Source organism: Aphelocoma coerulescens, unplaced genomic scaffold, assembly GCF_041296385.1.
Source record: "Aphelocoma coerulescens isolate FSJ_1873_10779 unplaced genomic scaffold, UR_Acoe_1.0 HiC_scaffold_459, whole genome shotgun sequence".
Classification (NCBI taxonomy): domain Eukaryota; kingdom Metazoa; phylum Chordata; class Aves; order Passeriformes; family Corvidae; genus Aphelocoma; species Aphelocoma coerulescens.
In genome coordinates this window covers 650-27,365 of record NW_027183803.1, presented here as the reverse complement: position 1 = coordinate 27,365, position 26,716 = coordinate 650, and the positions used below count along the sequence as shown (strand labels likewise).

At 48.7% G+C, this 26,716-nt stretch overlaps 1 protein-coding gene across 1 annotated transcript; it reads right to left on the bottom strand.

Annotated features, from left to right (window-relative positions):
- LOC138101727 (retinoic acid receptor RXR-beta) lies at positions 1 to 24,120 on the bottom strand (the record flags this gene model as incomplete). Its single annotated transcript, XM_068999508.1, has 6 exons — positions 1 to 150; positions 4,411 to 4,516; positions 9,630 to 9,721; positions 12,887 to 13,019; positions 17,420 to 17,549; positions 23,963 to 24,120. Coding segments are annotated over 6 exons (767 nt in total), but the record flags the coding sequence as incomplete, so codon positions are not given.
- Between the last annotated feature and the right edge of the window lie 2,596 nt (positions 24,121 to 26,716).

Sequence of the window (26,716 nt, the reverse complement as noted above, 5' to 3'; positions counted from 1 at the left end):
TTTCAGGAGAGCTGGTGGGGGGCCTCGAGCATCTCCATGAGGAAGGTGTCGATGGGGGTGTCGCCGATGAGTTTGAAGAAGAAAAGGTGCTCGAGGCATTTGAGGCCGATGGAGCGAAGCGCCGGCAGCCGCAGCAGCAGCTTGGCGAACCTGGGGGGGCACCAGGGGGGTCCTCAGGGGGGTTTGGGGTGGTCCTGAGGGGGTTTGGGGTGGTCTTGAGGGGGTTTGGGGTGGGCTTGGTGGGGTTTGGGGTGGTCCTGAGGGGGTTTGGGGTGGTCCCGATGGATTCGGGGCATTCCCAATGGATTTGAGTGATTCCTGATGGGGTTTGGGGAGGTCTTGATGGGATTGGGGTGGTCCTGAGGGGGTTTGGGGTGGTCCTGATGGGATTTGGGGAGGTCTTGGTGGGGTTTGGGGTGGTCCTGGATGGATTTGGGGTGGTCTTGGTGGGGTTTGGGGTGGTCTTGGTGGGGTTTGGGGTGGTCTTGAGGGGGTTTGGGGTGGTCCTGAGGGGGTTTGGGGTGGTCTTGAGGGGGTTTGGGGTGGTCCTGAGGGGGTTTGGGGTGGTCCCGATGGATTCGGGGCATTCCCGAGGGATTTGAGTGATTCCTGATGGGGTTTGGGGTGGTCCTGGAGGGGGTTTGGGGTGGTCCTGGTGGGGTTTGGGGTGGTCTTGAGGGGGTTTGGGGTGGTCCTGAGGGGGTTTGGGGTGGTCTTGGTGGGGTTTGGGGTGGTCCTGATGGGGTTTGGGGTGGTCCTGAGGGGGTTTGGGGTGGTCCTGATGGATTCAGGGCATGGCCGATGGGTTTGGGGTGGTCCTAAGGGGGTTTGGGGTGGTCCTGGATGGATTTGGGGTGGTCTTGGTGGGGTTTGGGGTGGTCCTGAGGGGGTTTGGGGTGGTCCTGAGGGGGTTTGGGTGATTTCAGATGGGTTGGGGGGGATTTCGGATGGGTTTGGGGTGGTCCTGATGGGGCTTGGGGTGGTCTTGGTGGGGTTTGGGGTGGTCCTGAGGGGGTTTGGGGTGGTCTTGATGGGGTTTGGGGTGGTCTTGGTGGGGTTTGGGGTGGTCCTGAGGGGGTTTGGGTGATTTCGGATGGGTTTGGGGTGGTCTTGATGGATTCAGGGCATGGCCGATGGGTTTGGGGTGGTCCTGAGGGTGTTTGGGGTGGTCCTGGATGGATTTGGGGTGGTCTTGGTGGGGTTTGGGGTGGTCCTGAGGGGGTTTGGGGTGGTCTTGAGGGGGTTTGGGGTGGTCCTGGGGGGGTTTGGGGTGGTCTTGAGGGGGTTTGGGGTGGTCCTGAGGGGGTTTGGGGTGGTCTTGGTGGGGTTTGGGGTGGTCCTGATGGGATTTGGGGTGGTCCTGATGGGGTTTGGGGTGGTCTTGGTGGGGTTTGGGGTGATCTTGGTGGGGTTTGGGGTGGTCCTGATGGGATTTGGGGTGGTCCTGATGGGATTTGGGGAGGTCTTGATGGGGTTTGCGGTGGTCCTGAGGGGGTTTGGGGAGGTCCTGAGGGGGTTTGGGGTGGTCCTGATGGGGTTTGGGGAGGTCCTGAGGGGGTTTGGGGAGGTCCTGAGGGGGTTTGGGGTGGTCCTGAGGGGGTTTGGGTGATTTCGGATGGGTTTGGGGTGGTCCCGATGGATTTGAATCATTCCCATGGGTTTGGGGTGGTCTTGAGGGAGTTTGGGGTGGTCCTGATGGGGTTTGGGGTGGTCTTGAGGGGGTTTGGGGTGGTCCTGAGGGGGTTTGGGGTGGTCTTGGTGGGGTTTGGGGTGGTCCTGAGGGGGTTTGGGGTGGTCTTGGTGGGGTTTGGGGTGGTCCTGAGGGGGTTTGGGGTGGTCTTGGTGGGGTTTGGGGTGGTCCTGAGGGGGTTTGGGGTGGTCTTGGTGGGGTTTGGGGTGGTCCTGAGGGGGTTTGGGGTGGTCTTGGTGAGGTTTGGGGTGGTCTTGGTGGGGTTTGGGGTGGTCTTGAGGGGGTTTGGGGTGGTCCTGATGGGGTTTGGGGTGGTCCCGATGGATTCGGGGCATTCCCAATGGATTTGAGTGATTCCTGATGGGGTTTGGGGTGGTCCTGAGGGGGTTTGGGGTGGTCCTCAGGGGGTTTGGGGTGGTCCTGAGGGGGTTTGGGGTGGTCCTGATGGATTCAGGGCATGGCCGATGGGTTTGGGGTGGTCCTGAGGGTGTTTGGGGTGGTCCTGGATGGATTTGGGGTGGTCTTGGTGGGGTTTGGGGTGGTCCTGAGGGGGTTTGGGTGATTTCAGATGGGTTGGGGGGGATTTCGGATGGGTTTGGGGTGGTCCTGAGGGGGTTTGGGGTGGTCTTGGTGGGGTTTGGGGTGGACTTGAGGGGGTTTGGGGTGGTCTTGGTGGGGTTTGGGGTGGTCCAGATGGGGTTTGGGGTGGACTTGAGGGGGTTTGGGGTGGTCTTGGTGGGGTTTGGGGTGGTCCTGAGGGGGTTTGGGGTGGTCTTGGTGGGGTTTGGGGTGGTCTTGGTGGGGTTTGGGTGATTTCGGATGGGTTTGGGGTGGTCTTGATGGATTCAGGGCATTCCCGAGGGATTTGGGGTGGTCCTGATGGGATTTGGGGAGGTCTTGATGGGGTTTGGGGTGGTCTTGGTGGGGTTTGGGGTGGTCCTGATGGGGTTTGGGGTGATCTTGGTGGGGTTTGGGGTGGTCCTGAGGGGGTTTGGGGTGGTCCCGATGGATTCGGGGCATTCCCAATGGATTTGAGTGATTCCTGATGGGGTTTGGGGTGGTCCTGAGGGGGTTTGGGGTGGTCTTGATGGGGTTTGGGGTGGTCCTGAGGGGGTTTGGGGTGGTCTTGGTGGGGTTTGGGGTGGACTTGAGGGGGTTTGGGGTGGTCTTGGTGGGGTTTGGGGTGGTCCAGATGGGGTTTGGGGTGGACTTGAGGGGGTTTGGGGTGGTCTTGGTGGGGTTTGGGGTGGTCCTGAGGGGGTTTGGGGTGGTCTTGGTGGGGTTTGGGGTGGTCTTGATGGGTTTTGGGTGATTTCAGATGGGTTGGGGGGGATTTCGGATGGGTTTGGGGTGGTCCTGATGGATTTGAATCATTCCCATGGGTTTGGGGTGGTCCTGAGGGGGTTTGGGGTGGTCTTGGTGGGGTTTGGGGTGGTCTTGAGGGGGTTTGGGGTGGTCCTGAGCGGGTTTGGGGTGGTCTTGGTGAGGTTTGGGGTGGTCCTCAGGGGGTTTGGGGTGGTCCTGAGGGGGTTTGGGTGATTTCGGATGGGTTTGGGGTGGTCTTGATGGATTCAGGGCATTCCCGAGGGATTTGGGGTGGTCCTGATGGGGTTTGGGGTGGTCTTTGTGGGGATTGGGGTGGTCTTGAGGGGGTTTCGGGTGGTCCTGAGGGGGTTTGGGGTGGTCTTGATGGGTTTTGGGTGATTTCGGATGGGTTTGGGGTGGTCCCGATGGATTTGAATCATTCCCATGGGTTTGGGGTGGTCCTGAGGGGGTTTGGGGTGGTCTTGGTGGGGTTTGGGGTGGTCTTGGTGGGGTTTGGGGTGGTCCTGATGGATTCGGGGCATTCCCAATGGATTTGAGTGATTCCTGATGGGTTTGGGGTGGTCCTGGAGGGATTTGGGGGGGTCTTGATGGGGTTTGGGGTGGTCTTGAGGGGGTTTGGGTGATTTCGGATGGATTTGGGGAGGTGTTGATGGGGTTTGGGGTGGTCCTGGATGGATTTGGGGTGGTCCTGAGGGGGTTTGGGGTGGTCCTGAGGGGGTTTGGGGTGTTCCCGATGGGATTTGGGTCATTCCTGCCCTTTTTGGGTTTGGTTTTCCCCTTTTCCCCCCCTTTCCCCCTCCATTTTTCCCTTTCCCCCCATTTTTCCCTCTTTTCTCCCCATTTCCCCCCCAATTTTTCCCATTTCCCCCCCATTTTCCCCCATTTTTTCCCATTTTCCCCTCTTTTCCCCCCATTATCCCCCCATTTCCCCCCTTTTTTTCCCAATTTCCCCCCATTTTTCCCTCTTTTCCCCCCATTTTCCCCCAATTTTCCCCATTTCCCCCATTTTTTCCCCATTTTTCCCATTTCCCCCCCTTTCTCCCCCCATTTTCCATCCTTTTCCCCCCCATTTTTCCTTTTTTTCTCCCCTTTTTTCCCGTTTCCCCCCATTTTCCCCCATTATCCCCATTTTCCCAATTTTCCCCATTTCCTCCCTTTTTTTCCCAATTTCACCCCAATTTTTCCTTTTTTTCTCCCCGTTTTTCCCCATTTTTCCCCCCATTTTTTCCCCAATTTTCTCCCTTTTTCCCCCTTTTTTTCCCCATTTTTCCCCATTTCCTCCCCATTTTTCCCCCATTTCCCCCCCTTTTTTCCCTCTTTTCCCCCCCAATTTTTTCATTTTTCCCCCATTTTTCCCCATTTTTCCCAAATTCCCGTTGTTTCTCCCCAAATACCGGCCCTGCTGCTCGGGGTATTTCTGTTTGCAGTAGGATTCCAGGGAAGCGTAAACCTTCTCCCGGAGCAGCTCCACCTCCGACGGGTTCGAGAGCCCCTTGGCGTCTGGAAAACCCCAAAATCCCGGGAATTCACCCCAAAAATTCCGGGATGTTCCAAAATCCTCAAAAATCCCCAAAAAATGCACAAAAATCCCCAATAAATCCCCCCAAAACCACCAAAAATCGCCCCAAAATCCCTCCCAAGCTCCACTTCTAAAGGGTTCGAGAGCCCCTTGGCATCTGGAAAACCCCAAAATCCCGGGAATTCACCCCAAAAATTCCGGGAGATTCCAAAATCCTCAAAAATCCCCCAAAAAATCCCCCAGAAAAGCCCCAAAATCCCCAAAATCACCCCAAAAATTGCCCCAAAATCCCCAAAAATCGCCCCAAAATCCCTCCCAAGCTCCAATTCTGAGGGGTTTGAGAGTCCCTTGGTGTCTGGAAAACCCCAAAATCCCGGGAATTCACCCCAAAAACTCCGGGAGATTCCAAAATCTTCAAAAATCCCCCCAAAAATCCCCCAGAAAAGCCCAAATATCCCCAAAATCACCCCAAAAATTGCCCCAAAATCCCTCCCAAGCTCCACCTCCGACAGGTTTGAGAGTCCCTTGGCATCTGGAAAACCCCAAAATCCTGGGAATTCACCCCAAAAATTCCAGGAGATTCAAAAATCCTCAAAAATCCCAAAAAAAGCACAAAAATCCCCAATAAATCCCCCCAAAACCACCAAAAATCGCCCCAAAATCCCTCCCAAGCTCCACTTCTGAGGGGTTCGAGAGCCCCTTGGCATCTGGAAAACCCCAAAATCCCGGGAATTCACCCCAAAAATTCCGGGAGATTCCAAAATCTTCAAACATCCCCCAAAAAATCCCCCAGAAAAGCCCCAAAATCCCCAAAATCACCCCAAAAATTGCCCCAAAATCCCCAAAAATTGCCCCAAAATCCCTCCCAAGCTCCACTTCTGAGGGGTTCGAGAGTCCCTTGGCGTCTGGAAAACCCCAAAATCCCGGGAATTCACCCCAAAAATTCCGGGAGATTCCAAAATCTTCAAAAATCCCCCAAAAAATCCCACAGAAAAGCCCCGAAATCCCCAAAATCACCCCAAAAATTGCCCCAAAATCCCCAAAAATCGCCCCAAAATCCCTCCCAAGCTCCACCTCCGACGGGTTCGAGAGCCCCTTGGCGTCTGGAAAACCCCAAAATCCCGGGAATTCACCCCAAAAATTCCGGGATGTTCCAAAATCCTCAAAAATCCCCAAAAAAATCCCCCAGAAAAGCCCCAAAATCCCCAAAAATCCCAAAAAATCCTCCCAAAATCACCAAAAATTGCCCCAAAATCCCTCCCAAGCTCCACTTCTGAGGGGTTTGAGAGTCCCTTGGCATCTGGAAAACCCCAAAATCCCGGGAATTCACCCCAAAAATTCTGGGAGATTCCAAAATCCTCAAAAATGCCCAAAAAAATCCCCCAGAAAAGCCCCAAAATCCCCAAAAATCCCAAAAAATCCTCCCAAAATCCTCCCAAAAATTGCCCCAAAATCCCTCCCAAGCTCCACTTCTGAGGGGTTCGAGAGCCCCTTGGCGTCTGGAAAACCCCAAAATCCCGGGAATTCACCCCAAAAATTCCGGGAGATTTCAAAATCCTCAAAAATCCCCAAAAAAATGCACAAAAATCCCCCAAAGTCACCAAAAATTGCCCCAAAATCCCTCCCAAGCTCCAATTCTGAGGGGTTTGAGAGTCCCTTGGTGTCTGGAAAACCCCAAAATCCCGGGAATTCACCCCAAAAATTCCGGGAGATTCCAAAATCTTCAAACATCCCCCAAAAAATCCCCCAGAAAAGCCCCAAAATCCCCAAAATCACCCCAAAAATTGCCCCAAAATCCCCAAAAATCGCCCCAAAATCCCTCCCAAGCTCCAATTCTGAGGGGTTCGAGAGTCCCTTGGTGTCTGGAAAACCCCAAAATCCCGGGAATTCACCCCAAAAACTCCGGGATGTTCCAAAATCTTCAAAAATCCCCCCAAAAATCCCCCAGAAAAGCCCCAAAATCCCCAAAAATCCCAAAAATTGCCCCAAAATCCCTCCCAAGCTCCACCTCCGACAGGTTTGAGAGTCCCTTGGCATCTGGAAAACCCCAAAATCCCAGGAATTCACCCCAAAAATTCCGGGAGATTCCAAAATCCTCAAAAATCCCAAAAAAAGCACAAAAATCCCCAATAAATCCCCCCAAAACCACCAAAAATCGCCCCAAAATCCCTCCCAAGCTCCAATTCTGAGGGGTTCGAGAGTCCCTTGGTGTCTGGAAAACCCCAAAATCCCGGGAATTCACCCCAAAAATTCCAGGAGATTCCAAAATCCTCAAAAATCCCAAAAAAATCCCCCAGAAAAGCCCCAAAATCCCCAAAAATCCCAAAAAATCCTCCCAAAACCACCAAAAATCGCCCCAAAATCCCTCCCAAGCTCCAATTCTGAGGGGTTCGAGAGTCCCTTGGCATCTGGAAAACCCCAAAATCCCGGGAATTCACCCCAAAAATTCCGGGAGATTTCAAAATCCTCAAAAATCCCCAAAAAAATGCACAAAAATCCCCCAAAGTCACCAAAAATCACCCCAAAATCCCTCCCAAGCTCCACCTCCGACGGGTTTGAGAGTCCCTTGGCGTCTGGAAAACCCCAAAATCCCGGGAATTCACCCCAAAAATTCCGGGAGATTCCAAAATCTTCAAAAATCCCCCAAAAAAATCCCCCAGAAAAGCCCCAAAAATCCCAAAAAATCCTCCCAAAATCACCCCAAAAATTGCCCCAAAATCCCTCCCAAGCTCCACTTCTGAGGGGTTCGAGAGTCCCTTGGCGTCTGGAAAACCCCAAAATCCCGGGAATTCACCCCAAAAATTCTGGGATGTTCCAAAATCCTCAAAAATCCCCCAAAAAATCCCACAGAAAAGCCCCAAAATCTCCAAAATCACCCCAAAAATTGCACAAAAATCCCCAAAAATCACCCCAAAATCCCTCCCAAGCTCCACTTCTGAGGGGTTCGAGAGCCCCTTGGCGTCTGGAAAACCCCAAAATCCCGGGAATTCACCCCAAAAATTCCGGGAGATTCCAAAATCTTCAAACATCCCCCAAAAAATCCCCCAGAAAAGCCCCAAAATCCCCAAAATCACCCCAAAAATTGCCCCAAAATCCCTCCCAAGCTCCACTTCTGAGGGGTTCGAGAGTCCCTTGGCATCTGGAAAACCCCAAAATCCCGGGAATTCACCCCAAAAATTCCGGGAGATTCCAAAATCCTCAAAAATGCCCAAAAAAATCCCCCAGAAAAGCCCCAAAATCCCCAAAAATCCCAAAAAATCCTCCCAAAATCACCAAAAATTGCCCCAAAATCCCTCCCAAGCTCCACTTCTGAGGGGTTCGAGAGCCCCTTGGCGTCTGGAAAACCCCAAAATCCCGGGAATTCACCCCAAAAATTCCGGGAGATTTCAAAATCCTCAAAAATCCCCAAAAAAATGCACAAAAATCCCCCAAAGTCACCAAAAATTGCCCCAAAATCCCTCCCAAGCTCCACTTCTGATGGGTTCGAGAGTCCTTCGGTGTCTGGAAAACCCCAAAATCCCGGGAATTCACCCCAAAAATTCCGGGAGATCCCAAAAGCCTCAAAAATTGCCCCAAAAATCCCTTTCTCCCCAAATTCTCCCCCAAATTCCCACTTTTCTCCCCCCAAACCCTCCCAAATTCCCCAAAATTCCCCCAAAATCCCCTCAAACCTTCCTGGAACCCCCCAAAATTCCTGTATTTCCCCCCAAAATTCCCCAAAATCCCCCCAAATTCCCATTTTCTTCCCCCAAACCTTCTGAAAATCCCCCCAAATTCCCCCAAATTCCCAAAATTCCCCCCAAAATTCTAAAAAATCCCCCCCAATTCCCCCTTTTCTCGCTCCAAACCCTCCCAAAACTCCCCAAAATCCCTCCAAAATTCCCAAAAATCCCCCCAAAATTCCTCTTTTCTTCCCCCAGACCTTCCAAAAATCCCCCAAAACTCCCCAAAATCCCCCCAAATTCCCCTTTTCTCTCTCCAAACCCTCCCAAAACTCCCCCAAATCCCCAAAAATCCCCCCCAAACCTTCCCAGAACCCTCCCAAATCCCCAAAATTCCCCCTAAAATCCCCAAAATTCCCCCAAAATCCCCCCAAATTCCTTTCCCCCCCCCAAACCTTCCCAAAACCCTCCCAAATTCCCCAAATTCCCGAAATTCCCCCCAAAATCCCCAAAATTCCCCCAAAATCCCCCCAAATTCCCCTTTTCTCCCCCCAAACCCTCCCAAAACTCCCCAAAATCCCCAAAAATCCCCCCCAAACCTTCCCAGGACCCTCCCAAATTCCCCCCAAATTCCCAAAATTTCCCCCAAAATCCCCCAAAATTCCCCCCAAAACTCCCCTTTTCTCCCCCCAAACCCTCCCAAAACTCCCCAAAATCCCTCCAAAATTCCCCTTTTTCCTCCCAAATTCCCACTTTTTTCCCCCCAAATCCCCATTTCCTCCCCCCAAACCTTCCCAAAACCCTCCCAAATTCCCTCAAATTCCCAAAATTCCCCCCAAAATTCCCCAAAATCCCCCAAAATCCCCCCAAATTCCCCTTTTCTCTCTCCAAACCCTCCCAAAACTCCCCCAAATTCCCCAAAATCCCCCCCAATTTCCCCTTTCCTCCCCCCAAACCTTCCCAGGACCCTCCCAAATTCCCCCAAATTCCCAAAATTCCCCCCAAAATTCCCCAAAATTCCCCATTTCCTCCCCCCAAACCTTCCCAAAACCCTCCCAAAATCCCAAAATTTCTCAAATTCCCCCCAAAATTCCCATTTTTTCCCCCAAACCCTCCCAAAACTCCCCAAAATCCCCAAAAATCCCCCCCAAACCTTCCCAGGACCCTCCCAAATTCCCCCAAATTCCCAAAATCCCTCCAAAATTCCCCTTTTTCCTCCCAAATTCCCACTTTTTCCCCCCAAAATCCCCCCAAAATTCCCCTTTTCTCTCTCCAAACCCTCCCAAAACTCCCCCAAATTCCCCAAAATCCCCCCCAAATCCCCATTTCCTCCCCCCAAACCTTCCCAGGACCCTCCCAAATTCCCTCAAATTCCCAAAATTCCCCCCAAAATTCCCGAAATCCCCCCAAAATTCCGGAATTTCTCCCGCACCGGGGTTGAAGAGGATGATGGCCCTGAGGCAGCCGAGCTCCGTCTTGTCCATCCTCATGTCCCGCATTTTGGACACCAGCTCCGTCAGAACCCTGGGAATTCGGGAATTTTCGGGAATTTTCGGGAATTTTTGGGAATTTTCGGGAATTTTCGGGAATTTGGGGCCCTCCCGGGAGTTTTGGGAAGCGCCGGGATCCCGAAATTCCCCAAAAAATCCTTCGGAATTTGGGGGTTCCAGAGGGGTTTTAGGGGATTTTGGGGGATTTTTGGGAGATTTTTGGAGATTTTTGGAAGGAATTTTGGGAATTTTGGGATTCAGGGTGGGATCCTGGAATTTTGGGAAGCTCCAAGATCCCAAAATTCCCCAAAATTCCTTTGGAATTTGGGGGTTCTAGAGCGATTTTAGGGGATTTTTGGGGATTTTTGGGAGGGTTTGGAAGGAATTTGGAAGGAATTTTGGGAATTCCGGGAATTTGGGGCCCTCCCGGGAGTTTTGGGAAGCGCCGGGATCCCAAAATTCCCCAAAAAATCCTTTGGAATTTGGGGATTTGGGAGGGATTTTAGGGGACTTTAGGGGATTTTTGGGAGATTTTTGGGGATTTTTGGAAGGAATTTTGGGAATTTTGGGATTCAGGGTGGGATCCTGGAATTTTGGGAAGCTCCAAGATCCCAAAATTCCCCAAAATTCCTTTGGAATTTGGGGGTTCCAGAGCGATTTTAGGGAATTTTGAGGGATTTTGGGGGATTTTTGGGGATTTTGGGAAGGGTTTGGAAGGAATTTTGGGAATTTTGGGATTCAGGGTGGGATCCTGGAATTTTGGGAAGCTCCAAGATCCCAAAATTCCCCAAAAATCCTTCGGAATTTGGAGGTTCTAGAGCGATTTTAGGAGATTTTTGGGCATTTTAGGGGATTTTTTGGGGATTTTCGGAAGGGTTTGGAAGGAATTTTGGGAATTTTGGGATTCAGGGTCAGATCCCGGAATTTTGGGAAGCTCCAGGATCCCAAAATTCCCCAAAAATCCTTCGGAATTTGGGGGTTCCAGAGGGGTTTTAGGGGATTTTGGGGGATTTTTGGGGATTTTGGGAAGGGTTTCAAAGGAATTTTGGGAATTCTGGGAATTTTGGGATTCAGGGTGAGATCCTGGAATTTTGGGAAGCTCCAGGATCCCAAAATTCCCCAAAAAATCCTTTGGAATTTGGGGATTTGGGAGGGATTTTAGGGGACTTTAGGGGATTTTTGGGAGATTTTTGGGGATTTTTGGAAGGAATTTTGGGAATTTTGGGATTCAGGGTGGGATCCTGGAATTTTGGGAAGCTCCAAGATCCCAAAATTCCCCAAAATTCCTTTGGAATTTGGGGGTTCCAGAGCGATTTTAGGGAATTTTGAGGGATTTTGGGGGATTTTTGGGGATTTTGGGAAGGGTTTCAAAGGAATTTTGGGAATTTTGGGATTCAGGGTCAGATCCCGGAATTTTGGGAAGCTCCAGGATCCCAAAATTCCCCAAAAATCCTTCGGAATTTGGGGGTTCCAGAGCGATTTTAGGGGATTTTTGGGCATTTTAGGGGATTTTAGGGGATTTTTTGGGGATTTTGGGAAGGGTTGGGAAGGAATTTTGGGAATTTTGGGAATTTTGGGATCCAGAGGAATCTCCTGGAATTTTGGGAAGCTCCAGGATCCCGAAATTCCCAAAAATTCCTCTGGAATTCGGGGATTTGGGAGGGATTTTAAGGGATTTTAGGGGATTTTTGGGAATTTTGGGAATTTTTGGAAGGGTTTGGAAGGAATTTTGGGAATTTTGGGATTCAGGGTCCCTGGAATTCCCTGGAATTTTGGGAAGCTCCAGGATCCCAAAATTCCCCAAAATTCCTTCAGAATTCGGGGATTTTTTAGGATTTTTGGGGAGAATTTGAAGGATTTCGAAGGAATTTTTTGGGGAATTTTGGGATCCAGAAAAAATCCCCAAAAATTCCGGAGCCTCCCAAATTTTGGGAATTCCCCCAAACCTCCCCAAACCCCACCCAAACCCAGATAAAAATTTGGGATTTGGGGGATTTTTTAGGGAATTTTCTTGGGATTTTTGGGATTTTTTGGGGACTTTTTTTGAGAATTTTGGCGTTTTTTGGGGATTTTTGGGACCAAAAAATCCCAAAAAATTTTGGGGAGCTCCCAAACTTTGGGAACTCCCCAAGATTCCCAAATTCTGCTCAAATCCAGACGAAAATTTGGGATTTGGGGGATTTTTTTGGGAATTTTCTTGGGATTTTTTGGGATTTTTTTGGGGACTTTTTTTGGGAATTTTGGCGTTTTTTTGGGATTTCTGAGACCCAGAAAAAACCCCAAAAAATTCCAGAGCCTCCCAAATTTTGGGAACTCCCCCAAACCTCCCCAAACCCCACCCAAACCCAGATAAAAATTTGGGATTTGGGGGATTTTTTTAGGGAATTTTCTTGGGATTTTTGGGATTTTTTTGGGGACTTTTTTTGGGAATTTCGGCGTTTTTTGGAGATTTCTGCCATCCACAAAAAAACCCCCAAAAAAATCCCGCAGCCTCCCAAACGTTGAAAACCCCCCAAAAATTCAGCATTTCGGTTGTTCCTGCTCGGATTTTCTCGGGTTTTTTTTGGGATTTTGGGGATTTTTTGGGGACTTTTTTGGGAATTTTGGCATTTTTTGGGATTTCTGACATCCAGAAAAAATCCCCAAAAATTCCAGTGATCCCCAAATTTTGGGAATTCCCCCAAACCTCCCCAAACCCCACCCAAACCCAGATAAAAATTTGGGATTTGGGGGGATTTTTTAGGGGATTTTTTTTGGAAATTTTGATGTTTTTTGGGACTTTTTTTGGGAATTTTGGCATTTTTTGGGATTTCTGAGATCCAGAAAAAACCCCAAAAAATTTTGGAGCCTCCCAAACTTTGAGAACTCCCCCAAACCCCACCCAAACCCAGCCCCAAAACCCCGAATTTGGGGCAAATCTGGGCGGATTTTCTCGGGGTTTTTTTGGGATTTTTGGGATTTTTTTGGGGACTTTTTTTGGGAATTTCGGCATTTTTTGGAGATTTCTGCCATCCACAAAAAAACCCCCAAAAAAATCCCGCAGCCTCCCAAACGTTGAAAACCCCCCAAAAATTCAGCATTTCGGTTGTTCCTGCTCGGATTTTCTCGGGGTTTTTTTTGGGCCGGGTGGTTTTTTTTGGGGAATTGGGATTTTTTGGGAGGATTTGGGGTTTTTTTTGGGATCGGGGGGGGTTCCCACCTGTCGAAGATGGCGCCGACGCCGGCGCTGTGGGCGCTGTTGCGGTGAACGTGGAGCCCCGTGGCCAAGAGGATCCCGTCCTTGACGGCGATGGAGCGGTGGGAGAAGGAGGCGATCAGCAGCTCGTTCCAGCCTGGAATTCCAAGATTTTGGGAGATTTTGGGGAATTTTAGGGAGTTTTGGGGGTTTGGGAATTTTTGGGAATTTTTTGGGATTTTTTTCGGGGATTTTTGGGAGGGAAAAGGGCGAAATCCGGGGAGAAAAAGGCAAAATTTGGAGGAAAAAAAGCTCCGAAAGGGAAGGGAAAATGTGGGAATTGTGGGAATTTCCAGGGATTTTGGGGGAATTTTGGGAATTTTCGGGGATTTTTAGGAGGGAAAAAAGCGAAATCCGGGGAAAAAACGGTCAAAATTCAAGGGAAAAAGTCAAAATTTCTGGGGTGAGAAACGGGGATCAGCAGCTTGTTCCAGCCTGGAATTCCAACATTCTGGGGAGGTTTTGGGGAATTTTGGGGAGTTTTGGGGGTTTTTTGGGGATTTTTGGGAGAGAAAAGGGCGAAATCCGGGAAAAAAACGGTAAAAATTTGGAGGAAAAAGGTAAAAATCCGGCGAAAAACGGCAAAATTTGGAGAGAAAAAGTGAAAATTGGAGGGGAAAAGCTCCAAAATCAAAGGGAAAATTTTGGGGATTTTGGGGGAATTTTGGGGGTTTTGGGGAGTTTCAGGATTTTTTGGGAGTTTCAGGATTTTTTGGGGAATTTTTGGGAATTTTTGGGAGTGAAAAGGGTGAAATCTGGGGAGAAAACGGTAAAAATTCGAGGGAAAAAGTCAAAATTTCTGGGGTGAGAAACGGGGATCAGCTCGTCCCAGCTGGGAATTTTTGGGATTTTTGGGGGTTTTTTTGGGAATTTTTCAGTTTTTTTTGGGAATTTTGGGGATTTTTTGGGGATTTTCGGGGATTTTTGGGAGCAAAAAGGTAAAAATCGGGGGAAAAAACAGCAAAATTTGGGGGGAAAAAGTCAAAATTGGAGGGTGAAAGCTCCGAAATGGAAGGGAAAATGTGGGAATTGTGGGAATTTCCAGGGATTTTGGGGGAATTTTGGGGGTTTTGGGGAGTTTCAGGATTTTTTGGGAATTTTTGGGAGTGAAAAGGGCGAAAATCCGGGGAAAAAACCCAAAAATTTGGAGGGAGAAAGTCGAAATTTCTGGGGTGAGAAACGGGGATCAGCAGCTCGTTCCAGCCTGGAATTCCAAGATTTTGGGGAGGTTTTGGGGGTTTTTGGGGAGTTTTGGGGGTTGGGGAATTTTTGGGAATTTTTGGGGATTTTTTTCGGGGATTTTTAGGAGGGAAAAGAGCGAAATCGAGGGAAAAAACGGTCAAAATTTGGAGGGAAAACCTCAAATTTCTGGGGTGGGAAATGGGGATCAGCTCGTGCCAGCTGGGAATTTTTGGGAATTTTGGGGATTTTTTGGGAATTTCTGGGGATTTTTGGGAGGGAAAAGGCAAAAATCCGGGGAAAAAAGCGGTAAAATTTCGAGGGAAAAAGTCAAAATTTCTGGGGTGAAAGCTCGGAAATGGAAGGGAAAATGTGGGAATTGTGGGAATTTCCAGGGATTTTGGGGGAATTTTGGGGGGTTTGAGGAGTTTCAGGATTTTTTGGGAGTTTCAGGATTTTTTGGGAATTTTTTGGGAATTTTTGGGAGGGAAAAGGACGAAATCTGGGGAAAAAATGGCAAAAATTCGAGGGAAAAAGTCAAAATTTCTGGGGTGAGAAACGGGGATCAGCAGCTCGTTCCAGCCTGGAATTCCAAGATTTTGGGGAGGTTTTGGGGGTTTTTGGGGAGTTTTGGGGGTTTGGGAATTTTTGGGAATTTTTGGGGATTTTTTTCGGGGATTTTTAGGAGGGAAAAAAGCGAAATCCGGGGAGAAAAAGGCAAAATTTGGAGGAAAAAAAGCTCCGAAAGGGAAGGGAAAATGTGGGAATTGTGGGAATTTCCAGGGATTTTGGGGATTTTTTGGGGAATTTTGGGGGGTTTTGGGGAGTTTCAGGATTTTTTGGGAATTTTTGGGAGGGAAAAGGGCGAAATCCGGGGAGAAAACGGTCAAAATTCGAGGGAAAAAGTCAAAATTTCTGGGGTGAGAAACGGGGATCAGCAGCTCGTTCCAGCCTGGAATTCCAAGATTTTGGGGAGGTTTTGGGGGTTTTTGGGGAGTTTTGGGGGTTTGGGAATTTTTGGGAATTTTTGGGGATTTTTTTCGGGGATTTTTGGGAGGGAAAAGAGCGAAATCCGGGGAAAAAACGGTCAAAATTCGAGGGAAAAAGTCAAAATTTACGGGGTGAGAAATGGGGATCAGCTCGTCTCAGCTGGGAATTTTTTGGGATTTTTGGGGTTTTTTTGGGAATTTTTCGGGTTTTTTTGAGAATTTTGGGGATTTTCAGGGATTTTTGGGAGGAAAAAGATAAAAATCGGGGGAAAAACCAGCAAAATTTGGAGGGAAAAAGTCAAAATTGGAGAGGAAAAGCTCCGAAATGGAAGGGAAAATGTAGGAATTGTGGGAATTTCCAGGGATTTTTTGGGGATTTTTGGGGGTTTTTGGGAATTTTTGGGGGATTTTGGGGGTTTGGGGAAGGAAAAGGCAAAAATCCGGGGAAAAAACCCCAAAATTTCGAAGGAAAAAGTCAAAATTGGAGGGGGAAAACTCTGAAATCGAAGGATTCCCCCAAAATTCTCTCAAATTCCCACAAATCTCCCCCAAAATCCCCCAAACCTCCCCAAATCCTCCCGAAACCTCCCCAAATCCATCCCAAAATTCCCAAAATCTCCCTGAAAATTCCCTAAATCCATCCCAAAATTCCCAAATCCCTCCCAAAATCCCCTCCAGACTCACCCAAATGCCCCAAAATCCACCCCAAATCTGCTCCAAACCTCCCCAAATCCCCCTGAAAATTCCGAAATGTCGCCAAAACCGTCCCAAATTCATCCCAAAATTCCCAAATCCCTCCCAAAGTTCCCAAATTCATCCCAAAATTCCCAAATCCCTCCCAAAATTCCCAAATTCATCCCAAAATTCCCTCAAATCCCCTCAAAACCCCTTCAAATCCCCCCCAAACTCCTCCAAACCTCCCCAAATTGGTCCCAAAATTCCTGGAATTCCCAGAATCACCCCCAAAATTCCCCAAATCTCCCTGAAAATTCCCAAATCTCTCCGAAACCATCCCAAATCCACCCCAAAATTCCCAAATCCCTCCCAAAATTCCCAAATCCCTCCCAAAATTCCCTCAAATCCTCCCCAACCCCCCCCCAAACTCCTTTAAACTCCCCCCAAACCTCCCCAAATCCTCCCGAAACCTCCCCAAATCCCCCCCAGAATTCCCCAAATCCCCATGAAAATTCCCAAATCCATCCCAAAATTCCCCAAATCCATCCCAAAATTCCCAAAACCCTCGCAAAATCCCTTTCAACTCGCCCCAAAATCCCCCCAAACCACCCCCAAAACCCCTCAAATCCTCCCCAAATCCCCCTCAAATCCCTCCCAAACCTCCCCAAATCCCTCCCAGAACTCCCAAAATCCATCCCAAAATTCCCAAATCCATCCCAAAATTCCCAAATCCATCCCAAAATCCCCTCAAACCCCCCCAAACCACCCCTAAATCCCCCCCAAACTCCTTTAAACTCGCCCCAAACCTCCCCAAATCCTCCCGAAACCTCCCCAAATCCCTCCCAACATTCCCCAAATCCCCGAAAATTCCCAAAAATTCCCCAAAATTCCCGAAATTCCCTCTCCCCAGCCCGCAGCAGGATGACCTGGTCGTCCAAGGGGAGCCCCGAGAAGTGGGGGACCCTCTTGGCCCCCTCCAGACCCCCCAAACCGCCCCAAAACTGCCCCAAATCCCTCCTGAACCGCCACAAATCCCCCTGAAAATTCCCCAAATCCCCCTGAACATTCCCAAATCCCTCCCAAAATTCCCAAATCCCTCCCAAAATTCCCCAAATCCCCCCCAAATCCCCCTCAAATCCCTCCCAAATCCTCCCGAAACCTCCCCAAATCCCTCCCAAAATTGTGAAAGTTCCTGAAATTCCTCCCAAAATTCCCCAAATCCCCCTGAAAATTCCCAAATCTCTCCAAAACCATCCCAAATCCATCCCAAAATTCCCAAATCCCTCCCAAAATCCCCCAAATCCCCCTCAAATCCCCTCCAAACTCCTTTAAACTCGCCCCAAACCTCCCCAAATCCTCCCGAAACCTCCCCAAATCCCTCCCAGAACTCCCAAAATCCCTCTGAAAATTCCCAAATCCCTCTGAAAATTCCCAAATCCCTCCCAAAATTCCCAAATCCATCCCAAAATTCCCAAATCCCTCCCAAAATCCCCTCAAAACCCCCTCAAATCCCCCCAAACCACCCCCAAAACCCCTCAAATCCTCCCCAAATCCCCCTCAAATCCCTCCCAAACCTCCCCAAACCTCCCCAAATCCCTCCCAGCATTCCCAAAATCCCCGAAAATTCCCCAAAATTCCCGAAATTCCCTCTCACCAGCCCGCAGCAGGATGACCTGGTCGTCCAAGGGGAGCCCCGAGAAGTGGGGGACCCTCTTGGCCCACTCGACGAGGGTGAAGAGCTGCTTGTCGGCCGCCTGGCAGATGTTGGTCACCGGGTCATTGGGCTGAATTTGGGGCGATTTGGGGGCAAATTGAGACCCCCCCCGGCATTCCCAAAATCCCACTCCCATCCCAGAATTCCCACAGGAAAAAAACCCGGAAAAAATCCGACCCCGAACGGTCGAAATCGGCCCCAAAATGGGAAAATTCAGCCTAAAATGGCTGAAATTTGGAGGGAAATCCCAAATTTTGGGCAATTTTGGGCAATTTTGGGGGGATTTGGGATCCCCCTGACATTCCCAAAATCCCACTCCCATCCCAGAATTCCCACAGGAAAAAAACCCGGGAAAAATCCGACCCTGAATGGTCGAAATCGGCCCCAAAATGGGAAAATTCAACCTAAAATGGCTGAAATTTGGGGGATTTTGGGAAATTTTGGGGGGATTTTGGGCAATTTTGGGGGCATTGGGATCCCCCTGACATTCCCAAAATCCCACTCCCATCCCAGAATTCCCACAGGAAAAAAACCTGGGAAAAATCCGACCCCGAATGGTCGAAATCGGCCCCAAAATGGGAAAATTCAACCTAAAATGGCTGAAATTCGGGGGATTTTGGGAAATTTTGGGGGGATTTTGGGCAATTTTGGGGGCATTGGGATCCCCCTGACATTCCCAAAATCCCACTCCCATCCCAGAATTCCCACAGGAAAAAAACCCAGGAAAAATCCGACCCTGAACGGTCGAAATCGGCCCCAAAATGGGAAAATTCAACCTAAAATGGCACAAATTTGGAGGGAAATCCCAAAATTTGGGGGGATTTAGGGGAATTCTGGGGGGATTTGGGATCTCCCTGACATTCCCAAAATCCCACTCCCATCCCAGAATTCCCACAGGAAAAAAACCCGGGAAAAATCCGACCCCGAACGGTCGAAATCGGCCCCAAAATGGGAAAATTCAGCCTAAAATGGCTGAAATTTGGAGGGAAATCCCAAATTTTGGGCAATTTTGGGCAATTTTGGGGGGATTTGGGATCCCCCTGACATTCCCAAAATCCCACTCCCATCCCAGAATTCCCACAGGAAAAAAACCCGGGAAAAATCCGACCCTGAATGGTCGAAATCGGCCCCAAAATGGGAAAATTCAACCTAAAATGGCTGAAATTTGGGGGATTTTGGGAAATTTTGGGGGGATTTTGGGCAATTTTGGGGGCATTGGGATCCCCCTGACATTCCCAAAATCCCACTCCCATCCCAGAATTCCCACAGGAAAAAAACCTGGGAAAAATCCGACCCCGAATGGTCGAAATCGGCCCCAAAATGGGAAAATTCAACCTGAAATGGCTGAAATTTGGAGGGAAATCCCAAAATTTGGGGGGATTTAGGGGAATTCTGGGGGGATTTGGGATCTCCCTGACATTCCCAAAATCCCACTCCCATCCCAGAATTCCCACAGGAAAAAAACCCGGGAAAAATCCGACCCCGAATGGTCGAAATCGGCCCGAAAATGGGAAAATTCAACCTAAAATGGCTGAAATTTGGGGGGAAATCCCAAATTTTGGGCAATTTTGGGCAATTTTGGGGGCATTGGGATCCCCCTGACATTCCCAAAATCCCACTCCCATCCCAGAATTCCCACAGGAAAAATCCCAGAAAAAATCCGATTCCAAATGGTCAAAATCGGCCCGAAAATGGGAAAATTCAACCTAAAATGGCTGAAATTCGGGGGATTTTAGGAAATTTTGGGGGGATTTTGGGCGATTTTGGGGGGATTTGGGATCCCCCTGACATTTCCAAAATCCCACTCCCATCCCAGAATTCCCACAGGAAAAAAACCCGGGAAAAATCCGACCCTGAATGGTCGAAATCAGCCCCAAAATGGGAAAATTCAACCTGAAATGGCTGAAATTTGGAGGGAAATCCCAAATTTTGGGCAATTTTGGGCAATTTTGGGGGATTTGGGATTCCCCTGACATTGCCCAAATCCCACTCCCATCCCAGAATTCCCACAGGAAAAAAACCCGGGAAAAATCCGACCCCGAATGGTCGAAATCGGCCCGAAAATGGGAAAATTCAACCTAAAATGGCTGAAATTTGGGGGGAAATCCCAAATTTTGGGCAATTTTGGGCAATTTTGGGGGGATTTGGGATCTCCCTGACATTCCCAAAATCCCACTCCCATCCCAGAATTCCCACAGGAAAAAAAACTGGGAAAAATCCGACCCTGAATGGTCGAAATCGGCCCCAAAATGGGAAAATTCAACCTAAAATGGCTGAAATTTGGGGGGATTTTGGGTAAATTTGGGGGAAATTTTGGGGGATTTTGGGGGGATTGGGACCCCCCTGACATTCCCAAAATCCCACTCCCATCCCAGAATTCCCACAGGAAAAAAACCCGGGAAAAATCCAACCCTGAATGGTCGAAATCGGCCCGAAAATGGGAAAATTCAACCTAAAATGGCTGAAATTCAAGGGATTTTGGGAAATTTTGGGGTGAATTTTAAGGAATTTTGGCGAGAATTTTAAAGGAATTTTGGCGGGAATTTTGGAGGGAATTTTGGTGGGAATTTTAAAGGAATTTTAGCAGGAATTTTAAGGAATTTTAGTGAGAATTTTAAGGAATTTTGGCGGGAATTTTAAGGGATTTTGGCAGGAACTTTAAGGAATTTTGGTGGGAATTTTAAAGGAATTTTGACAGGAATTTTGACAGGAATTTTGACAGGAATTTTAAGGAATTTTGCCGGGAATTTTGGCGGGAATTTTGGCGGGAACTTTAAGGAATTTCGGTGGGAATTTTAAAGGATTTTGACAGGAACTTTAAGGAATTTTGGCGGGAATTTTGGCAGGAATTTTGACAGGAACTTTAAGGAATTTTGGTGCGAATTGTGACAGGAATTTTGGTGGGAATTTTAAAGGAATTTTGGCAGCAATTTTGGTGGGAATTTTAAGGAATTTTGGCGGGAATTTTGGCGGGAATTTTGGCGGGAATTTCGGTGGGAATTTTAAAGGAATTTTGACAGGAACTTTAAGGAATTTCGGTGGGAATTTTAAAGGATTTTGACAGGAACTTTAAGGAATTTTGGTGGGAATTTTAAAGGAAATTTGGCGGGAATTTTAAGGGATTTTGGCAGGAATTTTGACAGGAATTTTGGCGGGAATTTTGGCGGGAATTTTGGCGGGAATTTTAAAGGAATTTTGATGGGAATTTTAAGGGAATTTTGGCAGGAACTTTAAGGAATTTGGGCAGGAATTTTAAAGGAATTTTGACGGGAATTTTAAGGGATTTTGACAGGAACTTTAAGGAATTTCGGTGGGAATTTTAAAAGAATTTTGGCGGAACTTTAAGGGAATTTTGACAGGAATTTTAAGGGATTTTGCCTGGAATTTTGGCAGCAATTTCAGTGGGAATTTTGGCGGGAATTTTGGTGGGAATTTTAAAGGAATTTTGACAGAAACTTTAAGGAATTTTGGCTGGAAATTTAAGGAATTTTGGCAGGAATTTTGGCAGGAATTTTAAAGGATTTTGACAGGAACTTTAAGGGAATTTCGGTGGGAATTTTAAAGGATTTTGACAGGAACTTTAAGGGAATTTTAACAGGAATTTTGACAGGAATTTTGTCAGGAATTTTGACGGGAATTTCGGCGGGAATTTTAAAGGAATTTTGACAGGAACTTTAAGGAATTTTGGTGGGAATTTTAAAGGAATTTTGGCGGGAACTTTAAGGGAATTTTGACAGGAATTTTGCCAGGAATTTTAAGGAATTTTGCCAGGACTTTTGGTGGGAATTTTAAAGGAATTTTGGCGGGAATTTTAAGGGATTTTAGTGAGAATTTTAAAGGAATTTTGGTGGGAATTTTAAGGGATTTTGGCAGGAATTTTGACAGGAATTTTGGCAGGAATTTTAAGGGATTTTAGTGAGAATTTTAAGGAATTTTGGCGGGAATTTTAAGGAATTTTAAAGGAATTTTGGCGGGAATTTTAAAGGAATTTTGATGGGAATTTTGATGGGAATTTTAAGGGAATTTTGACAGAAACTTTAAGGAATTTTGGCCGGAAATTTAAGGAATTTTGGCAGGAATTTTGGCAGGAATTTTAAAGGAATTTTGGCAGGAACTTTAAGGAATTTTGGTGGGAATTTTAAAGGAATTTTGGCGGGAATTTTAAGGGAATTTTGACAGGAACTTTAAGGAATTTTGGCGGGAATTTTAAAGGATTTTGGCAGGAACTTTAAGGAATTTTGGTGGGAATTTTAAAGGAATTTTGACAGGAATTTTGACAGGAATTTTGACAGGATTTTTAAGGAATTTTGTCAGGAATTTTGGCGGGAATTTTGGCGGGAATTTTGGCGGGAATTTTAAGGGATTTTGACAGGAACTTTAAGGGAATTTCGGTGGGAATTTTAAAGGAATTTTGGCGGGAACTTTAAGGGAATTTTGACAGGAATTTTGACAGGAATTTTAAGGAATTTTGCCAGGAATTTTGGCAGGAATTTTAAAGGAATTTTGGCGGGAATTTTAAAGGATTTTGACAGGAACTTTAAGGAATTTTGGTGGGAATTTTAAAGGAATTTTGACAGGAATTTTGACAGGATTTTTAAGGAATTTTGTCAGGAATTTTGGCGGGAATTTCGGTGGGAATTTTAAAGGATTTTGACAGGAACTTTAAGGGAATTTCGGTGGGAATTTTTAAGGATTTTGACAGGAACTTTAAGGAATTTTGGTGGGAATTTTAAAGGAATTTTGGCGGGAATTTTAAGAGATTTTGACAGGAATTTTGGCAGGAATTTTGGCGGGAATTTTGGCGGGAATTTTGGCGGGAATTTTGGCGGGAATTTTAAAGGAATTTTGGCGGGAATTTTAAGGGATTTTGACAGGAACTTTAAGGAATTTCAGTGGGAATTTTAAAGGAATTTTGGCGGGAACTTTAAGGGAATTTTGACAGGAATTTTGACAGGAATTTTGCCAGGAATTTTAAGGAATTTTGCCAGGAATTTTGGCGGGAATTTTGGCGGGAATTTCGGTGGGAATTTTTAAGGATTTTGACAGGAACTTTAAGGAATTTTGGTGGGAATTTTAAAGGAATTTTGGCGGGAATTTTAAGGGATTTTAGTGAGAATTTTAAGGAATTTTGGCGGGAATTTTAAGGAATTTTAAAGGAATTTTGGCGGGAATTTTAAAGGAATTTTGATGGGAATTTTGATGGGAATTTTAAGGGAATTTTGACAGAAACTTTAAGGAATTTTGGCGGGAAATTTAAGGAATTTTGGCAGGAATTTTGGCAGGAATTTTAAAGGATTTTGACAGGAACTTTAAGGGAATTTCGGTGGGAATTTTAAAGGATTTTGACAGGAACTTTAAGGAATTTTGGTGGGAATTTCGGCGGGAATTTTGGCAGGAATTTTGACAGGAACTTTAAGGAATTTCGGCGGGAATTTTAAAGGAATTTTGACAGGAACTTTAAGGAATTTCAGTGGGAATTTTAAAGGAATTTCGGCGGGAATTTTGGCGGGAACTTGAAGGGAATTTCGGCGGGAATTTTAAAGGATTTTGACAGGAACTTTAAGGGAATTTTGGTGGGAATTTTAAAGGAATTTTGGCGGGAATTTTAAAGGATTTTGACAGGAACTTTAAGGGAATTTTGGCGGGAACTTTAAGGAATTTCGGCGGGAATTTTGGCGGGAATTTTAAAGGAATTTTGATGGGAATTTTGATGGGAATTTTAAGGGAATTTTGACAGAAACTTTAAGGAATTTTGGCGCGAAATTTAAGGAATTTTGGCAGGAATTTTGGCAGGAATTTTAAAGGAATTTCGGCGGGAATTTTGACAGGAACTTTAAGGAATTTTGATAGGAATTTTAAAGGAATTTTGGCAGCAATTTTGGTGGGAATTTTAAGGAATTTTGGCGGGAATTTTGGCGGGAATTTTAAGGGATTTTGACAGGAACTTTAAGGAATTTCGGTGGGAATTTTAAAGGAATTTTGACAGGAATTTTAAGTGAATTTTGGTGGGAATTTCGGCGGGAATTTTGGCAGCAATTTTGGCGGGAATTTTAAAGGAATTTTAACAGGAATTTTAAGTGAATTTTGACAGGAACTTTAAGGAATTTTGGCGGGAATTTTAAAGGAAATTTGACGGGAATTTTGACAGGAACTTTAAGGAATTTTGACAGGAATTTTGGCGGGAATTTTGGTGGGAATTTTAAAGGAATTTTGACAGGAACTTTAAGGAATTTTGGCAGCAATTTTGACAGGAATTTTGACAGGAACTTTAAGGAATTTCGGTGGGAATTTTGACAGGAATTTTGACAGGATTTTTAAGGAATTTTGTCAGGAATTTTGGCGGGAATTTCGGTGGGAATTTTAAAGGAATTTTGACAGGAACTTTAAGGAATTTCGGCGGGAATTTTGGCAGGAATTTTGGCGGGAACTTGAAGGCCTTTGGGGCGGGGTTCCCGGGCAGCCGCGGGGCCGGGCGGAACTCACGGAGGTGCCGCCGGGCCCGGCGCCGTCGTCGCTCTTGGGCTCCACGGCGAGCTCGGCCTCGAGCAGCTTCTCCACCGGCATCTCCTCGCCCGCCCCCGGCAGCCCCAGCTCGGCCTCGGCCTCCTTGTCCTTGCCCCGCTGGCGCTCCTCCTGCACCGCTGCGGGGAGGGACGGAGGGGGGGGGGGGAAAGGGGGGAAAAATGGGGGGGAAATGGGGGGGGATGGGGGGAAATAGAGGGGGGGGATGGGGGGGGGAAGGGGGGAAAAAATGGGGGGGGATGGGGAGAGAAAGGGGGAAAAAATGGGGGGGGAAATGGGGAAAAGAAGGGGGGGAGATGGGGGGAAATGGGGAGAGAAAGGGGGAAAAAATGGGGGGAAATTGGGGGGGAATGGGGGAAAAATGGGGGGGGAAGGGGGGGAAATTGGGGGGGAGAAATGGGGGGGGAGATGGGGGGGAGATGGGGGAGAAATGGGGGGGAAATGGGGAAAAATAGGGGGAAAAATGGGGGGGAAATGGGGGGGGAGGGGGGAAAAAATGGGGGGGAGATGGGGGAAATGGGGAGAGAAAGGGGGAAAAAATGGGGGGGGGAAATAGGGAAAAAATGGGGGGAGATGGGGGGAAATGGGGAGAGAAAGGGGGAAAAAATGGGGGGGAGATGGGGGGGGAAGGGGGGAAAAATGGGGGGGGAAATGGGGAAAAAATGGGGGGAAGATGGGGGGAAATGGGGAGAGAAAGGGGGAAAAAATGGGGGGGGAAGAAATGGGAAAAATGGGGGAGAAATGGGGGGGGATGGGGGAAAAAATGGGGGGAATGGGGGGGGAAGGGGGGGAAATGGGGGGGGAAATGGGGAAAAAATGGGGGGGAGATAGGGGGAAATGGGGAGAGAAAGGGGGAAAAATGGGGGGGGGAATGGGGGGGGAAGGGGGGAAAAATGGGGGGGAATGGGGAAAAGAAGGGGGGGAAATGGGGGAGAAATAGGGAGAGAAAGGGGGAAAAAATGGGGGGGAAATTGGGGGGGAATGGGGGAAAAATGGGGGGGAAGGGGGGAAAATGGGGGGGAATGGGGGGGGAAGAAATGGGAAAAATGGGGGAGAAATGGGGGGAAATGGGGGGGGAAATGGGGGGAGATGGGGGAATGGGGAAAAATGGGGGGAAAGAAATGGGGAAAATGGGGGGGAAATGGGAAAAAATGGGGAGAAATGGGGGGGAAATGGGGGGGAGATGGGGAGGAATGGGGGGGAATGGGGAGAGAAGGGGGAAAAATGGGGGAATTGGGGAAATGGGGGGGAAATGGGAAAAATGGGGTGGGATGGGGGAATAGGGGGAAATGGGGTGGGAAATTGGGGGTGGGAATGGGGGGGAAATGGGGGAGATGGGGGGAAAGGGGGGGAAATTGGGGGGAGAGATGGGGAGGAGATGGGGAGGGGAATTGGGGGGAAGATGGGGGGGAATGGGGGGGTTGTGGGGGTGGGAATTGGGGGGGGGGGAGTTGGGGGGGGGTTGGGGTTTTTTGGGGGGGTTGGGGGGGTATTGGGGAGGGTTGGGGGGTAAATTGGGGGGGGTTGTGGGGGGGGGTTTGGGGGTTTGTTTGGGGGGTTTGGGGGGGTTTGGGGGGGGGTGTTGGGGGGGGGGGTTTGGGGGGTTTGGGGTGTGGGGGGGGGTTTGGGGGTTTTAGTGGGGGTTTGGGGGGGTTTGGGGGGGGGTGGGGGTTTTTTGGGGGGGGGTGGGGGGGTTTGGGGTGTGTTTGGGGGGTTTTTTGGGGGGGGTTGGGGGGTTGGGGGTTTTTGGGGGGGGTTGGGGTTATTTGGGGGGTTTGGGGGGGGTTGGGGGGGGGTGTGGGGTGGGGGGGGTTTGGGGGTGTGTTTGGGGGGTTTTTGGGGGGGTTTGGGGGGGTTTTGGGGGGGGTTTGGGGTTTTTTTGGGGGGGTTTGGGGGGTTGTGGGGGGGTTGGGGGGTTTGGGGGGGGTGTGGGTGTTGGGGGTGTTTGGGGGTTTTGTTGGGGGTTGGGGGGGGGTTTGGGGGGGGGTTTGGGGGGGTGTGGGGGGGTTTGGGGGGGTTTGGGGGTTTTTTGGGGGTTTTGGGGGGGGTGGGGGGGTTTTTTGGGGGGTTTGGGGGTTTTGTTGGGGGGTGTGGGGGGGGTTTGGGGGTGTGTTTGGGTTTTTTGGGGGGGGTTGGGGGGGGTTGGGGGTTTTTTGGGGGTTTGGGGGGGTTTGGGGGGGTGTTTGGGGGGTGTGGGGGGGTGTGGGGGTGTGTTTGGGTTTTTTGGGGGGGGTTGGGTGGGGTTGGGGGTTTTTGGGGGGGGTTGGGGTTTTGTTGGGGGGTTGGGGGTGTTTGGGGGTGTGTTTGGGGTTTTTTGGGGGGGTTTGGGGGGGGTTGGGGGTTTTGTTGGGGGGTTGGGGGGGGTTGGGGGGGGTGTGGGGGGTGTTTGGGGGGGTGTGGGGGTTGGGGTTTTTGGGGGGTTTGTTTGGGGTTTTTGTGGGTTTTTGGGGGGGGTTGGGGGGGTTGGGGTTTTTGGGGGGTTTTTGGGGGGGGTTTGGGGGGGGTTGGGGGTTTTTTGGGGGGGTTTGGGGTTTTTTGGGGGGGTTGGGGGGTGGGGGTTTTTTGGGGGGGGGGTTTGGGGGTTTTTTGGGGGGTTGGGGGGGTTGGGGTGTTTTGGGGGGGTTGGGGGGTTTTTTGGGGGGGTTTGGGGGGGTTGGGGGGGGTTTGGGGGGGGTTGGGGTTTTTTGGGGGGGTTTTTGGGGGGGGTTTTGGGGG